Source organism: Schistocerca americana, chromosome 6, assembly GCF_021461395.2.
Source record: "Schistocerca americana isolate TAMUIC-IGC-003095 chromosome 6, iqSchAmer2.1, whole genome shotgun sequence".
In the NCBI taxonomy this organism is placed as follows: Eukaryota; Metazoa; Arthropoda; class Insecta; order Orthoptera; family Acrididae; genus Schistocerca; species Schistocerca americana.
The window spans coordinates 340318003-340336982 of NC_060124.1; the positions used below are offsets into that span (position 1 = coordinate 340318003).

Genomic DNA, 18980 nt, shown 5'->3' on the forward strand with positions numbered 1-18980 from the left:
CTGACGTTTTGCTGTCCAGCGCCATCTGTCGGACATTTTTTGAACTCTGTCTTTTTTTGGTTCTAATAAAACCCCGTGTTATTCCAAGCATGTGTGTCAATTTTTACCTCTGTATCTACTTTATTCCGTGGTTTATTAAGTTTTCATATTTATACTGACTTTTTGATCACCCGGTCCTTAAACCAGCACCGGTTCCGTGGATCCCCAAATGGACGAGGGGAGGGGAGAGCGTCCTCCTGGATGAGCCCACAGTGACGTGGGACGGCTGCCGGCAGAGGTAAGTGACCAGGCGGCGTGCGCACCTCCCCGCCGCGACTGGCCAGCGCCAGCGCCCCACCACGGCGCTTCACGGCAGCTGAGGCACCTACCGGCACCCACCGCTGGCGGCCAGAAACCGCCGTGGCGCCTCCGGAAGCTGACATGGACGACGCCGCCGCCGCCGCCGCCGCCGCCTCAGCACCACAGCCCGCCGCCGCCACCAGCGACCGCCGCCGTAGACCGAGACTGGCAGGTGGGTCCCTACGGCAACCCTCGAACTGGCTGCATCAAGCGTTCTGCGTAACATCACCATGAACTCGCGGTGACTTACACCCACATCCAATCAGTAAAGAGTGTTGAGCTTGTGCGAATCTGTGCATGCTGGGCGCTCCGCAGCAATATAAACACACTACGGCTGCACGCCCTCTACTTAACACTGGCTGCCCACAACTGACAGGTCAAATGCACATCTGTGCTTTACCGTTGTTAGTTCAAGCTGCCACCAGGATTACTGCGATCGAGACAACATAAAAATCTCGTATGTACACTCGACTCTCGATAATTCAGTGTTCAAGGGACATCAAAAATAGTTCGATTAACGGGGAGTCAGATGTAGCTCAAGGAGAAATCAATAAATGGTCTCCGATTCGAACACATTGAAGTAAAACTCCTGGCTTATGCAGATGATATAGTGTTGCTGAGTGAAACTGAAGAATAACTGAAAGACATGTACAGATCTCTTAGGCATAGTGCCAGCAAAATGGGGCTTTTGATTAACCAAGAGAAAACCGAATATATGGAAATAGGTCGAGTCATACACCCAAGCCGGCCGGTGTGTCCGAGCGGTTCTAGGCGCTACAGTCTGGAACCGCGCGAGCGCTACGGTCAAAGGGTTCGAATCCTGCCTCGGTCATGGATGTGTGTGATGTCCTTAGGTTAGTTAGGTTTAAGTAGTTCTAAGTTCTAGGGGCCTGATGACCTCAGAAGTTAAGTCCCATAGTGCTCAGAGCCAGCCAATAAATAGTCGAAAGGAGGCTTTCCGATACAAATAAAAAATCGAGCTTGAGGAAGTCTTGCATGCTGGGTGCTCTGCAAGTTACATGTACACTCGACTCTTGATAATTCAAAATTTAAGGGATATAAGACATAGTTCGATGAAGTATGGGTTCGATGTAACGAGAATCTGACTGATCAAGGTTGTTTCAAGAAATAGTCGAAATAAGAATTTCTGATACAAAACTGTTAAAAATCAATGATCTTTTCTGCTTCAGCGACCCCCGGCATGCTTGAGTAATTACGTTTTCTAGCGGGACCGCAGTCCGTCGTCTGCTACCGTTCTAAAGACGGGCCCATTAGTACAAAAAGTTTCAAGACTGGATCAAAAAAATTGAGAAAAGTTAAACCAGTGGTTTTCATGCTTGTGGTCTCCCACCAATTGAATACAAAGTAGAACATTCATACAAACACGTGAAACAATCGTGAAAGTCCTTCTTTGTGATGATTTTGAGCTCGCGCGTCTCGCTGGTTTCAATGTCGGTTACATCGCCAGCTTCATGTGAATTCTGCAGTTTGTTCTCGGGTGGTAAAATCTTATTGATAATGCCAGGTCTCGTCACCTATTAAGATTTTTTCGAGGAAAGAATTGCATTTCAATCGAGGCAGGTGTACACATGTGGTTTTTGCTCATGGGTCAAGCTGTCCGAGACAAACTTTGTACACACTTTTCTCGTCTTCAAAACAATCTGGAGAATATGTTGAACACTTGATTTAGAGATGTGTGATACAGGACAGTTAGGACGATACGGCTGCAAGCCCACTACTTGACGCTGTCTGCTTACAAAGGACTGGTCGAATGCACATCTCTTGTTTACAGATCTTAGTTCAAGCTGCCACCGCATTAGCTTACTGCGCTGACGCTTGTACGCCACGAATAACATCAGTCTCAGAAATTTTCGGACGGGTGGCGTAAATGTGCTCTTACGATGACTTGGCCTCTTCTGAAGATACAGATAGAATCGGCCTTCCTTCTTCTGCTTTCTACATAACTGTTAAAATCTACGAAATCATCAAATGCAACATTTTCTCCTAAGATATTCATTCTTGGTTAAACATAGGAATGTAAAGAAGAGCTGAATCTCTAAACATGTGAACTACCGATGTCAAATCGGGTGATTTCGAATTATATTTTGTTTGTCGATGCTCAGTCATCACAATCGCTTTGATTTATCAAGACCACCAATACATACGGAGTTTCTTCGATTTATCGAGATTTCTTTTTCTTTAAAAGACAGGACAGTTAGTGCGATTTATCGAGGATACCAACTGCAGAGGTTCTAATTACTAAGAGTTGATTGTATTTGGTTAAGAACAACTTGTCGTACACTGTGAACTGCACTTCAAAGCTATTTCGTTGCCAAACCAGTATCCGGGCATGTAGCCCGTCGTTAGTCGCTTCTGGTGCAATGGCAAGTAAAACAAATAAACGCATTCGTATTTAACTCGATTACAGAAGAAAACTTTCTATAGACTAAAGCAGGGACGTAAGATTACTTACATACTGCGCACGTCTACATCAAACGATGTGTCTGTCAAGTGTAAAACCTTATCATGACTATAAATGACGTCGAACTAGAAAACATAAAAACCCCGTGAATATGCAAAACGTAATTATAACCCTGTACATAAACATATCTATATGACCACGGCATAGAGCGTCACCTCCTCGTAGAAAGAAAGTGTCTTACCTCTGCAGTAAACAGATAGCCGAGTGTGCATATCATGAAACTGTGAAACTCTAAACGGAATGAGAATGACCATCTCTTTAAAATACACGTAAATACGATCATCACACAATTTCCTCCATCAGTTGCGTGTGAGGTGCGGTGTTACTTCGTCTCAGCCTCATTTCCTGGTCGTGTCGAACGCTACTGTCGCAGTAAATAAACGTGCAACCGCTGACCAGGGCAGAGAGTCTCATAGGACAAGTCTGTTAAAACCTATGTAACCATAAATAGATAGGTCTGTGCTATGCACTATCTGTACACACTGAATACCGCATCTGGACAAATAGTAAATAAGAGATAAAAACTGATTCCAGCTGTTATGAAAAACACAGTGACCAAGACAGGTGTAAATGTATTAAAGTCTGACTGTACCATATCTACATCTACATGCATACTCTGCAAATCACATTTAAGTGCCTGGCAGAGGGTTCATCAAACCACCTTCACAATTCTCTATTATTCCAATCTCGTATAGCGCGCGGAAAGAATGAACATCTATATATTTCCGTACGAGCTCTCATTTCCCTTATTTTATCGCGGTCATCGTTTCTCCCTATGTAAGTAGGTATCAACAGAATATTTTCGCATTCGGAGGAGAAAGTTGGTGTTGGAATTTCGTAAGAACATTCCGTCGCAACGAAAAACACCTTTCTTTTAATGATTTCCAGCCCAAATCCTGTATCATTTCTGTGACACTCTCTCCCATATTACGCGATAATACAAAACGTGCTGCCTTTCTTTGATCTTTTTCGATGTACTCGGTCAGTCCTACATGGTAAGGATCCCACACCGTGCAGCAGTATTCTAAAAGAGGACGGACAAGCGTAGTGTAGGCAGTCTCCTTAGTAGATCTGTTACATTTTCTGTGTCCTGCCAATAAAACGCAGCCTTTGGTTAGCCTTCCCCACAACATTTTATATGTGTTCTTTCCAATTTAAGTTGTTCGTAATTGTAATACCTAGGTATTTTGTTGAATTTACGGCTTTTGGATTAGACTGATTTATCGTGTAATCGAAGTTCAACGAGTTCCTTTTAGCACTCATGTGGATGACCTCACACTTTTCATTATGTAGGGTCAACTGCCACCTTTCACACCATTCAGATATTTTTTCTAAATCTTTTTGCAGTTTGTTTTGGTCTTCTGATGACTTTATTAGTCGATAAACTACAGCGTCATCTGCAAACAACCTAAGACGGCTGCTCAGATTGTCTCTAAAATCGTTTATATACATAAAGAAAAGCCAAGGGCCTATAACACTACCTTGGTGAACGCCAGAAATCAATTCTGTTGCACTCGATGACTTTCCGTCAATTACTACGAACTGTGACCTCTCTGACAGGAAATCACAAATCCAGTCACATAACTGAGACGATATTCCATAAGCACGCAATTTCACTACAAGCCGCTTGTGTGATACAGTGTCAAAAGCCTTCCGGAAATCCAGAAATACGGAATCGATCTGAAATCTCTTATCAATAGCACTCAACACTTCATGTGAATAAAGAGTTAGTTGTGCTTCACAAGAACAATGTTTTTTAAGCCCATGTTGACTGTGTGTCATTAGACATTTTTCTCAGAGATAATTCATAATGTGCGAACACAATATATGTTCCAAAATACTGCTGCATATCGACGTTAACGATATGGGCCTGTAATTAAGTGGACTACGCCTACTACCTTTCTTGAATATTGGTGTCACCTATGCAACTTTCCAGTCTTTGGGTACGGATCTTTCGTCGAGCGAACGGTTGTATATAATTGTTAAGTATGGAGCTAATGCATCAGCATACTCCGAAAGGAACCTAATTGGTATACAGTCTGGACCAGAAGATTTGCTTTTATTAAGTGATTTAAGTTGCTTCACTTCACCGAGGATACTTACTTCTACGTTATTCATGTTGGTAGCTGTTCTCGATTCGAATTCTGGAATATTTACTTCGTCTTCTTTTGTGAAAGCATTTCGAAAGGCTGTGTTTAGTAACTCTGCTTTGGCATCACTGTCATTGATAGTATCTCCATTGCTATCACGCAGAGAAGGCATTGATTGTTTCTTGTCGCTAACATACTTCACATACGACCAGAATTTCTTTGGTTCTTCTGCCAGGTTCCGAGACAAAGTTTCGTTGTGGAAACTGTTATAAGCATCTCGCATCGAAGTCCGCGCTAAATTTAGAGCTTCTGTAAAAGATCGCCAATTCTTGGGATTTTGCGTCTCTTTAAATTTGGCATGTTTGTTTCGTTGTTTCTGCAACAGTGTTCTAACCCGTTTTGTGTACCAAGGAGGATCAGCTCCATCGTTTGTTAATTTATTTGGTATAAATCTCTCAATTGATGCCTATACCATTTCTTTGAATTCAAGCCACATCTGGTCTACACTTATATTATTAATTTGGAATGAGTGGAGATTGTCTCGCAGGAAGGCGTCAAGTGCATTTTTATCTGCTTCTTTGAATAGGTACGTTTTTTGTTTATTTTTGGGGGATTTGGGGATTACAATATTCAATCTCGCTACGACAAACCTGTGTTCATTACTTCCTGTATCGGTTTTGATTCTCATTATTAACTCAGGATTATTTGCTGCTAAGAGGTCAAGTGTGTTTTCACAACCGTTTACTATTCACGTAGGCTCATGAACTAACTGCTCGAAATAATTTTCAGAGAACGCGTTTAGCACAATTTCGGATGATATCACGAGCTTGTCAATCCTCACCGAAGGACGTACGAACGAATCTTCTCAATGTTTAGCCAATTTATATGCATGAAAACGGAGAAAACTTCAACCTACACTCACTTGGTTAAAACGCAGTTGTTATTTATTGTACAAAAATCTACAACTGTTAAACTACATTTATACATAGCTTCCGAAATTTTGTAGGCACTTGTCATAGCGTGGCACAAGTTTTTGTATGCCTTCTTCATAGAAGGTTGGCTCTGGCTCTGAGCACTATGGGACTCAACTGCTGAGGTCATTAGTCCCCTAGAACTTAGAACTAGTTAAACCTAACTAACCTAAGGACATCACAAACATCCATGCCCGAGGCAGGATTCGAACCTGCGACCGTAGCGGTCTTGCGGTTCCAGACTGCAGCGCCTTTAACCGCACGGCCACTTCGGCCGCCAATAGAAGGTTGCCGCCTGTGTATTCAACAACGTGATAACACGTTCTTTCAGCTCGTCATCATCGTTGAAGTGTTGACCACCAAGGACAGATTTTAGGTATAAGAAGAGATTAAAGTCGCTAGGAGCGAGGTCCGGGCTGTATGGAGGATGATCAAAGGCGTCTCAGTGAAATTCCCGCAAGAGTTGTTTGGTAACATGAGGTTGGGCATTATCGTGGAATATCGTGGGAAAAGCAACCACCTTTTGATAGTAATCCTCTGCGCTTTTTCTGTATTGCACGGCGCAATTTCTTAATGGTCTCGCAGTAAACATGTGAATTGATTTTTTGGCCTTATGGTAAGAGAAATACCTTTTCTGTCCCAAAAAACGGTGCACATGACTTTTCACGGTGTCAAGATTTGCTTAGGCTTAACCTTCGTTGGGGAGGAAGTGTCCCTCCATTCCAATGATTGCCGTTCTGTTTCAGGGGTGTCGTACGATACCCAAGTTTCATCCCCCGTGATTATCCGAGAAAGAAAGCCATCGCCTTCTTCATTGTATCGTGTCAAAAACTGAAGTGCACTGCCCATCCGTTGTTTTTGTGTTGTCCAGTAAGCATTTTGGGTACCCAACGTGAGCAAAGTTTTCAAAATTTCAGTTTTTGAGTAACAATTTCATGAATTAGTGATGGTCAGATTTGCGGAACTTCCATAGCAATGGCACTAAGTGTGAACTTACGGTTGTGCTTAATCTTCTATAGCCCGCATCTCGTGGCCGTGCGGTAGCATTCTCGCTTCCCACGCCCGGGTTCCCGGGTTCGATTCCCGGCGGGGTCAGGGATTTTCTCTGCCTCGTGATGGCTGGGTGTTGTGTGCTGTCCTTAGGTTAGTTAGGTTTAAGTAGTTCTAAGTTCTAGGGGACTGATGACCACAGATGTTAAGTCCCATAGTGCTCAGAGCCATTTGAACCATTAATCTTCTATTCAATCGTGTGAACCAGTTCATCAGTAAACACAGACGGGCGTCCACTTCGTTCTTCATCGTGCACTTGATCACGTCCTTCATTGAACAGTCTGACTCATCTTCTAACCATTGAATCACTCACAGCATTTTGTCGGTAAACCTCGCAGATTTGCCAATTAATTTCCTTTGGTAACTTTCTTTGCATTTAGAAAACGAACCACGGATCTGATTTCACACGCGGCGGCATTTTCAATTACGGCTGATATTATAAAGAAGCACTACAAAGCACACATCGGCAGCAGCGATCTGAAAATGGCGTCCATGTCTTCTACTTGAGTCAGAGCAACTGCCGCGCATGCTCGGAACTGCGATCGTAGCGCTGCCGCGGATAGAAATAGAAACGAAACTTACTTTGTGGACCACCCTCATATATATATATATATATATATATATATATATATATGTGTGTGTGTGTGTGTGTATATATATATATATATATATATATATATATATATATATATGTGTGTGTGTGTGTGTATATATATATATATATATATATATATATATATATATGTATATGTGTATGTGTGTGTGTATAGTACGAGGTTTAATCCGAAGGTAAGGTCTGATTTCTTGTAAAACGTAAAAGCCTATATCACAGACTTTCTTCGAAAAACTTTTATTTAATCTCTTACACGTTTCTCTATTTTTCTACATAGTCTCAATATTTTCTTAAGCATTTGTCATAAGGTTCTACAAGCGTTTGTACCCCTGTCGTAGATGTCTGCCGCCTGTGACGAAACCAGTCTTTCATTGCTTGTTTCACCTCATCATCTGTTGCGAAGCGCTTGCCGCCGAGAAACTCCTTTAGGTAGCGGAACAAGTGAAACTCGCTCGGCGCCGAGTCGGGACAGTACGGTGGTTGGACAAACTGGTCCCATACAGAAGATCTGATCGATTTTGGATGCGAATGACAAAATGGGGTCTGCAATTGTCATGCAGCAGCAAAACTCCAGAAGTATGAAAACTACGTATTCTGTATAGCATGTCGCAGTTTAGTCAGGGTGGTGCCGTAAGCGGCTACGTTAATTGTTGACCCTTGTCGCATAAACTCGGCTTACAAGACTCCATGTCTATCCCAAAACACGGCTGCCATAACCTTGCATGCTGAGATTGTCTGCTTGACTTTGATGATGCCGTGTGAGGCCCTTCTATTGATTGACGCAGGTACTCTGGGGTCATGTAGGAAACACAGGTCTCGTCCCATGTGACAATCTTCTATAAAAAACTGATCACCTCCGTTATGAGCCCAAAAAATCAAGAGCACAAGAAATTCTTTCCTTTTTGTGATTCTCAATAAGCAGCCTGAGAATCTAAGACGTGCAGAATTTGTGAAACCGCAAAGCTTCAGAGACGATTTTCTGCAAAGTTGATGTACCCACACTCGGAAATTTCAGTGCAGAAGTTGAAATTATGAATTGCCGGTCTTCCACAGCTTTACCGAACGAGGTGGCGCAGTGGTTAGCACTCTGGACTCGCATTCGGGAGGAAGATGGTTCAAACACCCTCACGCGACCCTGATTTAGGCTTTCTGTGATTTTCCTAAATCGCTTCAGGCAAATGCCGGGATCGTTTCTTTGAAAGGGCACAGCCGATTTCCTTCCCCATCCTTCCCCAATCCGATAGGACCGATGACCTCGCTGTTTGGTCCCCTCCCCCAAATCAGCCAATCAACCACAGCTTTGACCAAATCTTCTGAGATCACTGATAGTTGGCCTGATCGCGCTTCATCATGGATATTTTCCCGTCCGTTCTTCAAAGCTCTCACTCACTTACGTACTTCGCTGTCACTGATTGCATTGGGGCCATACATCTCTCTTATTTGTCTACATGATCAATGAGCGTATGTCACTTTCGGTGGGCTGATAAATTGTTTTAAACACTTTGAAGTGACGCTGTAAGTAACACACTGTGACAGTACCAATACAGATGGCGTCGTCTGACGTGTAAGGCACTCCGGGAGTCGGTGCGCATGCGCGTTTTAATTTCCGCGAACCGTTCGATTAGCTACGGCGATTCGGATCTCATTTTCCGAATAATCCTCGTATATATAGTATTCCCGCCAATAGTCGGACTTCCTGCGTTTCTCCATTCAGTAGGGAGGTGGTGATATGTCAATCAGTATGAGGAATCCGATGAGGCGTCTTATTCCCTATTAACGATCACCCGAAAACGTATACATGTATTGACTGATGAAGGTTCTCTGGTATACTCGTTTGATCGCGTGGCATATATAACATTTTACTGCAAGTTAAGTAGTATAAGAATTTTGCTATTGGGCTGCAAAATACATGACAATAGCCGAAGTGGAGACGAAATAAAATGCAGAGTGTCAACACCAGTGAATATAAATTCAAGTGTTAGGAAGTATTTTCTGAAGGTATTCGTCTTGAGTTTTGCCTTGTACGGAAGTGAAACCTGTACGATAAACAAAGACTCTAGAAGCTAAAGGAGACAAACAAAAAAATGAGTTTTTTCTCTAATATTTGTTGATTTCGGACCAATTTCCAGCTAACTGGGTCCTTGTCAGCGAACAACTGACTAACGTTCACAAGAGACAACAGATTATAGGAAAACAAACAGTAGAAATAAAGGTACCATGAACACACAGAATGTTTGGTCAGTGTCAAGTTGAGCGCATATCACTCATGTTGTGCATAGAAAATTTAGGTTTGAAAACGAAAAAGCCTGTAGTTAGAAGTAATCGATGTGATATAGATCTCTAATTACAGAAGTCCCTGTTGAATTTAAGAACGGTTCACCACAGACATACTTAAAAAGGAAAGTAAGGACGACTGCGCAAATTGTCGAGGCATCATAGTTCTCAGTTCTATACAGAGACTACATAGCAAGGTCCTAAAAAATAGAACTGAGAGAAAAATTGAAAAAGTAGAAGAACAGAGGCTGTCGGGCAGAAATATCTTGTATCGATAATATTTCCAGCATTAGACAGGTGACTGACAAGAGAATGACCCATAACTTGCAGACGCGTATGGTTTTTATAGACTTGCAGAAGGCCTATGACAGTGTACCACTTTTCTAGGGCTTGTGAGGCAATTAACAACCAGAAAATTCATAAATTTTGTGTACAGGCCCTTATAATGTTATATTCAGACGATACTTGTCGTGTTAAAGTTGGGAAGTTACTATTACAGAAACTTAAGGTTAGCAAAGGACTGAGGCAAGGATGCTGCTTAGCTCCTATCCTCCTTAAAATATTTTTCAATGAACCACTGAAAAATTGGAAAACGAACTGCAGAAACATGGGAATTAGAGTAGGTAATGAGATCCTGTTCTCCCTAAATTTCGGCGACGATAAGGTCATCTTTACCGAGAAGGAAGAGGATGTGTTTTCTATGTTAAGAAAACTTAAAGAAGAATATGAGCGGTGGGGCTTAAAAATTAGCTTTACAAAGATTGAATACTTGGCCGTCGGAGGCATAGAAAGAGATCTTGTTGTGTATGTTGGATCTATAGTAAAGTGTAGTCTATACTAAATGAGTGTCCCTGAATATTTATATGATAAAGGTGCGAGGAAATAAAGCTCAGAATGGGAAAGCAAACGGTGGTAACTAAACAGTTACACTACACTATGTCGAATGAAACTACGTCAAAAGTTCAAAGAAGGACAGCTCGTTTTGTATTGTAGCGAAATAGGGGAGATAGTTCCACAGACATGATACGTGAATCGGAGTGGCAGTCATTAAAACAAAGGCGTTGTTCGTTGCGACGCGATCATCTCATTAAATTTCTATCACCAGTTTTTTCCTCCGATTGCGAAAACATTCTGTTGGCACCCACCTACACAGGGAGGAATGGTCATCATGATACAATAAGAGAAATCAGGGCTCGTACAGAAAAATTTGAGTGCTCGTTTTCCCCGCGCGCCATTCGAGAGTGGAACGATAGAGAGACAGCATGAAGGTGGTTCATTGAACCCTCTGCCAGGCACATTGTTGTGAATAGAACAGCAATCACGTAGATGTAGATGAAAAAATTTGAAAAGTGGGATATACGAAACTATATTTGAGAGCATTGGTCTGTACGGTGCTGAACTGTGGAAAGTCACCAGGGTCAATGAAAAGCAATGGAAATGGATTTTTGGAGAAGAATTTGTGAAGTAACAAGAAGAGTCAAAGTAAGAAATGAAGTGTTACGAGAGGAGATTGGAGTTACAAAGGATATTGTATACATAACTGAAAATAAACAGCTAATATGGTAGAGCCATCTTAGAAGAATGCCACAGGAAAGATGACCTTCTAAACTACGGCACTGGAGCTCTGTATGATACAAAAAAAGAGGATGGTCCCTGTTACATTGGAACGATGGAACGAGGGGTGCGATGCAGGACAGGGCCATGCAAGAAGAGGACTGGCAAGGTGGGAAGAGATGGAAACGTGAATGTGAGAGGCGCCGCATGGTGTAGGAAATTCGTAGAAAGAAGAGTATGAGAGTCAATCGTGCCGTACATTCCATTCGCAGTTCCACTTTAAAAAAACGTGTAACTAAAGTTTTTAGTCATTGAATGAAACGAAGAACTTAAAAGTTTGTTACGAAAATCTCCATTCGGTTCCCCTGTCATAAAAACTTAATAACTTCGTCTGGGTGCGTGACAACGTAAATAGTAGGTCGAGAGACAAGTGCTACCCGAAAATTTGTGGGAAATCTGTCCACTCTCTTCCGGGCTTGGGTAGTTTATCATCATTAATTTAGTGCCACAGTAATTGTCTGTTATCATTCATACACGGCTTACCTGCCGTACAGGCAGACGTTGCAATTCTGTGGCTTTATAGAATACTGGTTGCTTGCTCTGTTTTTTTCCAATGAATGGGCAGTATCAGTTGCGGTCGTTATCCTACATGTCTCCGACATCTACCAGTCTTTTTTTTTTCAGTCGTATTTTCTGGTTTAATTGTTTTGGCCTTTGGATTAACTTTCCTGCTTATGCCGCTGTAATAAGGGGTGATGTCAACCTGTCAGGTACAGTTTGGGAGAGTCATGCTATCAAAACTGGTGCCAGAGACAGGGACTCGTGTGGCATTATTTCGAATGACTAGTCCGAAAATTTCTTCGAGCAGATAACTGGAGAAGAAATTTGTGAAGGTAACGTCTCAGACCTCCTAACAACAAAACAGATCTGAGCTTATCGAATCAGTTAACGTAGAGGAAGGTATGAGTCATCATAAAACTGTGTTGACAACTATGACGGGGAGTATTGTAAGGGGTGTTAAGAAAGATAGGAAAATATTTGTGCTTGACAGTAGTGATGGGATACAAACTGCAGAGTACCGGAGTAGTCAACATCCTAGTGATGAGGACGAAGATGTGGAGCACAAATAGAACAAATTCAAAAACATCGTTCAATGTACAATCGGTGAAGTACGTTCCGAAAAAGGTCTTAATGAATGCTAAAAACTCACCGTGGTTTAATAGCCGTGTTAGAAAATTGCTACGTAAACAAAGGGAGCTTAATCATGGATTCAAAAGAAATCAAAACCTTCCTGATATACAAAAGCTGAACGAAGCGAAAATGAGCATAACTAGAGCAATAAGACATGCGTTTAATGACTTTGAAAGTAACACTTTGTCAGATGATCTGACTAAAAGCCCTAAGAGTTGTTTTTATCTTACTTGAGATCAGTAAGCGGTTCTAAATCATCTATTTAGTCACTCAATGATAATACTGCCCCGAAACAGAAGATAACGGAGAGAAGGCCAACATACTGAATTAGATCATCAGCAACTGTTTCACCGTGGAAGATCGTAGTACGGTCCCTCATTTCATTCATCATACGAACGTCGAAATGGCAGATACTGAGATAACCGATCGTAGGACAGAAAAGCAACTACAATCAGTTACTAGTGAGAAGGCATCAGGATCGGATGAGATACTTGTGAGATCGTACAAAGATTATGCGAATGAACTTACTCCTCTTCTAGCTCACTAGAACAACGAAGTGTGCCCAGCGACTGGGAAAAAGCGCTGGTCATTCCCATTTCTAGGAAGCGCCGTAGGAGAGATGCACATGAATATAAAGCTATATCGTTGACGTCAATCTTATATAGTATGTGGAACATGTTGTATGCTCAAAAAGTAAGAAATTTTTGGAGAACGAAAATGTCCACCACAGAAATCAACATGGATTCCGCGAGCGGAGATCCCGTAAATAGAAACACTGGCTCTGTTCCTCCATGAGATCTATAGCACTGTGGACAACGAGGCTTAGATTGACGCCTCGTTCCTAGACTTCGGGAAGGTATTTGAAACCGTTCCCCACTGCCATTTAATTGAAAAAGTACGAGCTTACCGAATATCGGATTAAAGTTGCGATTGGATTTAAGACCTTCTTGTAGATATAACTCGATACGTCGCTCTTAACGGAACAAAATCGATAGATATAATTTCCGAAGTGTCCCAAGGGAGTGTGAGAGGGCCGCTGCTGTTTACAGTGTATGCAAATGATCTAGCAGAATGTGTTGGGAGGTCTTTAAGACGGTCCGCAGATGAAGTGGATGTCTATAAGAAAGAACCATCGCCGGAAGACAGTACTGGTTTGCAGAACGACCTACAGTGGGTTGATGAACGGTGCAGCCTCTGGCAGTTGACCCTGAACATCAATAAATGTAGCGTATTGCGCATACATTTGAAAAGAAATCCACTACTGTACAACCACACTACTCATGAAAAGTTGATGGAAACAGTGTATCTACTGAAAAATATCTAGAAGCAACTATCCATAGTGACCTTAAGAGGAATGATCACATAAAAAATAGTAGAAAATCAGATGCTAGAGACATTCATGGGAACAACCATAAGGAAATGTAACTCATCCACGGAGAAATTGGCTTACAAGACGCTTGTTCGACTCATTCTTGAGTATTGTTCATCAGTCTGTTAAGTCTGTGACCCTTAGGAGGTAGGACTGATAGAGCCGTCCGCTGTAACCGAGCGGTTCCGGGCGCTACAGTCTGGAACCGTGCGACTGCTACGGTCGCAGGTGTTCGAACCCTGCCTCGGGCATAGATGTGTGTGATGTCCTTAGGTTAGTTGGGTTTAAGTAATTCTAAGTTCCAGGAGACTGATGACCTCAGGTGTTAAGTCCCGTAGTGGAAAAAAAAAAGGACTGATAGAAGTGATTGAGGAGATCCAACGATCAGCAGCGCGATTCGTGACGGGATCGTTTGGTCGGTGCTAGACGTCAGAGAGGCGCTCAACCAAAAATAGACGTTGTGCATTACGGAGAGATTTGCTATTGAAATTTCGAGAGAGTACTTTACGGGGTCAGTCGGACAACATATTACTTCCTTCCGCATACATCTTGCAAAATGACCAAGACAAGAAAATTCGAGAAATTAGACCTAATAGAGAGGCTTAACGACAATCATTCTTCCCATGAGCCGTTTGCAAGTAGAAAAGGGAAGTGGTATCAGTTAGTAAAACCAGAAGTACCCTCCACCACACACCGTCCGGTGGCTTCCGGAGTATTGACACAAATTTAGATGTAGACTACAGGTGTTCAGCTGTGGTCATGTATCCATTCCTCAAGTGATATTTTTTTCTCAAACTCTAAGTGTTAATAGAGGCGTTCTCAAACTGCCTTAGTGTTTGCATAGACGTACTTTCTTAGAAAATGGTATCTCCTGAGCCTCAAAAGAAATCTCAGCATTATCCTCGCTGTTGAGAAGGGTTCAACTGACGCATAAGGGTGCAGATATTTTAACCTTCAGAATAACCATTTTCAGAAGTTCATATGTTTATTCATTTGTCGACTTATTCAGTTGCACTGGAGGCCCACTCTAAATTTACTTCCTATTTGTAGAAAACCGTAAATGTAACCATCCTGGAGCGATAGTTTCGAATACGAAAAGCTATTGTTTTGACAAAACGAATCTAGATTTTACGTTTATATTTAATTTTCTTATTTGTACATGTAATTATTATCAAATGACCACTTGAATTCCGTATTCAAAGGTAATATGTGCTACAGGTTGTATTTGTTTTCTTTAATGAATCATTTTTGAGTTTCTTGAGTCTGCAGTCTTATCGAGAAGATCTACTATAAATTTGGAGATGACGTCGTACAAATAGGTGCGAATAATGATACACAATCGCTAATCATCACGCCATGTTCCGCAACATTTTACTCGGATTCTCACTTATGGTCAGTACTGTGTAAGATAGGAAAGTTATTTTTGTTTACTCAACAGTGTTCTGATTGATTTGATGCGGCCCGCCACTAGTTCCTCTCCGCCAACCTCTTCATCTCAGATTAGCACTTCCCAGAATAGCAATTTTACCCTATTTGCTGGATATATTTCCATCTCTACCTGCCCCTACATTTTATGCCATCTACATCTCGCTCTAGTATTATGGAAGTTAATCCCTAATGTCTCAACACATGTCCTATCATCTTGTTCCTTCTTCTTGCCAGTGTTTTCCATACGTAAAATTAACACCACCTTCAGCCGTCTATATTCTAAACGTAATTTATCAACTGATGGACGAAGGGATAGCGTTGTTGAAACTAGAGGTCTATAGATGCCAGTTGCTTAATGCCGGTTTGTATTTCGCCTGCATATGAGGTTGGATTCCTCCTGCATGTTGGTCAGGGCGCCCGAAGATGGCGTAGTGAAACACAGAAACTGATAGCATAAATCAGTTACGTTCAAAATAAAGACGGTTGTAGATTTTTTAATTTTACATTTTATATCTCGATTCTCTTCTGTTCCGGTTTCCCAACTGTCGATAATGCTGTGCTCCATACTTTCCTTGTGAGAAGGCAGAAAGGCGAATCGTCTACGAAAGCAGCATTTCCATACGAAGAAAAATGAAAGATTAGAGTTTATGGCCCCGTCGTTGTTGGGGTTATTAGAGGCGAATGTTAGTTCTGTTAGCGATGGGTGCAGACTGGATGCCGCTATGGTGTGCTCAATCAAGACATTCGCGTGACGTTCCTTACGTAAACCTCAGAAAACCAAAATAATAGGGTGGTGACTGAATAGTGTGTGTGTCTGTCGCCTATTCTTGACGAAGGCCTTAATGGCCAAAAGCTTTATTTGTGACAGTCTTTTTATTGTGCTTATCTGCGACTGAGCATCTCCGCTATATGGTGAGCATCAGCTTTCGTTTTCATAATACAGGGTGTTTATAAATGAATATCGGGGTTTTAACGCTTTATAATATTTAACTTACAGTTATAAATGATATGTCAAATGGAAGAGCAACTCAAACAGTTTTACCAAGAACCTTGTAAATGTTCAATGTGAGCACCATTTATCAAATGGCACACATCAAGTCTATAGCTGAGTTCTTCCCAAACGTTGATAAATGTGTCTTCAGTGATTGTAGTAACAGCTGCTTCAATCCGGTTTCTTAATTCAGGGAGGTCTGCTGGTAGCGGGGGGCACGTACACACGATCCTTCATGAAGCCCCAAATGAAAAAATCGCATGGCGTTAGGTCGGGTGAACGTGGAGGTCATGCAAAGCAAGCCCTGTCATTGGGCCCCTTGCGGCCTATCCGGCGCTTGGGTACAGTGATGCTCAACCAATCTAGCGTATTGCGACGGAAACCCTGCGCGCTGCGCATGCGCACTGGAGCCAAACACAACTGTTTGAGTTGCTCTTTCATTTGACGTATCATTTATAACAGTAAGTTCAATGTAATAAATATTATAAAGCGTTGGAAATGGAAATGTCGTGTGGTTAGGGCCTCCCATCGGGTAGACCGTTCGCCTGGTGCAGGTCTTTCGATTTGACGCCACTTCGGCGACCTGCGCGTCGATGGGGATGAAATGATGATGATTAGGACAACACAACACCCAGTTCCTGAGCGGAGAAAATTTCCGACCCAGCCGGGAATCGAACCCGGGCCCTTAGGATTGACAGTCTGTCACGCTGACCACTACGGCCGTGCGGTTAAAGGCGCTGCAGTCTGGAACCGCAAGACCGCTACGGTCGCAGGTTCGAATCCTGCCTCGGGCATGGATGTTTGTGATGTCCTTAGGTTAGTTAGGTTTAACTAGTTCTAAGTTCTAGGGGACTAATGACCTCAGCAGTTGAGTCCCATAGTGCTCAGAGCCATTTTTGAACGCTGACCACTCAGCTACCGGGGCGGACTATAAACACCCTGTATGTTACATTCCATCCTGGATTTTGCATTGTTTGATATAATGACAAAATACACACACGACGCCCGTCGTAGTAGTTCAGCCGTCAGCGTCTCGTCACTGATGTGTAACTAGGAAACAAAGAATTTATTTCTGAGTGTTTTAGAAGCGGGAAAACAGATATTCCTTAAAATACAGAACTCTTACGAATATTTCAGGCACTATTCACAGCCTACTAGGTAAGTAATCACGAAGTGCATGCTGATTCTTATAAACAGTCTTATTTACGAGGTAGTCACATGCCTGGATGACCCTGTGCAGAAAGACAACCTTTTAATAGGGCTTCAATTTAAAAATGTTACGTTGGTTACCAATTTATAATGAAATGTTGACGTAAGGTCTTAAAGGAAGGTTACTGGGTCAAGGATACTCTGAACAGTCGACCGAAGCCGATTTGATTTACGAGGCGTCAGTGTTGTAGAACGAAACGGAAAAAACAAAACACATCGAATCACAGTAAAGTCATGGTCTCTGGGAACAATAGCGAATGCTTTTTGGAAGTCTGTACAGCGGTAGCACCGCAAGAGTATTGTAAGCGTTTCTTTTCCGAAACTGGGGCATGCAACTCAGAGTCGAGAATGAGATGTACACAGCACAGGAAATGTTTCCTCCTCAATACCTTCGACGGCAGTCAAAATTTCTTACAAAAATTCTTGGCAACGCACCTTACTACGCGAGTGTTGCGTCCAGGTAGTATCGTATCCACTATTCCCTGCACGCCAAGACACGCATTTCTCTCAGCAGAGCGAAGAAAAACAGAATGTTTTAATAACGCAGTGTAAATTTGTCTTGGAAGAATTACTGCGAAAAATTCTTCTACAATTCCAAAAAAATCCGAAATGAATTAATATTTATGGGGTAGGTCACACGTTTTGAAATACAACTCGCATGACATTGTTAATAACCTTTTAAGAATCATGTGTCCCTAGAACTATATACGTCATGCAAAGTTCACGACAGACTGTGGTATCACATTGGACAATACTGGAAGAGAAAACCGTATTTAATTTACATATGTAACAATATTAATAAACCAAATTTCTCAAACAGCAGTGTCAGTATTATAATACTGTAGACTTGTAACAAATTTACTGTACTAGCTACACAGCTGATGCTAATAGGAAGATTGCATCGTGAAGCTTTTATCACATAGGAAAAATTTGGTCGCATTTGCTTGATGGCGTTTCCTTTCGTAGTCTTAAGAAATCTAGAGATGTAGTGTAGTGCTCATCGCTTTCAACAACGGCTGGATATATTGCTTGCATGCAATCACAAGAGACAGCAAACACACTGTTGATAAACTTCGAAACTCTGAGAATCTTGCAAAGAGGCATATGTCAAGTTGTGGAGGTGTGCGCATTGCCTTGAGACATTGCTTATATATTACACTACTGGCCATTAAAATTTCTACACCTAGAAGAAATGCAGATGATGAACGGGTATTCAGTGGATAAATACGTATATTATACTAGAACTGACATGTGGTTACATTTTCACGCAATTTGGGTGCATAGATCCTGAGAAATCAGTACCCGGAACAACCACCTCTGGCCGTAATAACGGCCTTGATGCGTCTGGGCGTTGAGTCAAACAGAGCTTGGATGGCGTGTACAGGTACAGCTGCCCATGCACCTTCAACATGATACCAC

The 18980-nt window shown here is 42.1% G+C and overlaps 1 protein-coding gene across 1 annotated transcript in view; it reads left to right on the forward strand.

Moving 5' to 3' along the window:
* Nucleotides 1–407: 407 nt before the first annotated feature.
* LOC124619663 (putative inorganic phosphate cotransporter) overlaps nucleotides 408–18980 on the forward strand; it is a 183590-nt gene continuing 165017 nt past the window's right edge. The window contains exon 1 of the mRNA XM_047146194.1: nucleotides 408–511. Within this exon, the coding sequence (XP_047002150.1) occupies nucleotides 421–511 (91 nt within the window). The 5' untranslated portion in view covers nucleotides 408–420. The remainder of the gene's footprint in view (nucleotides 512–18980) is intronic.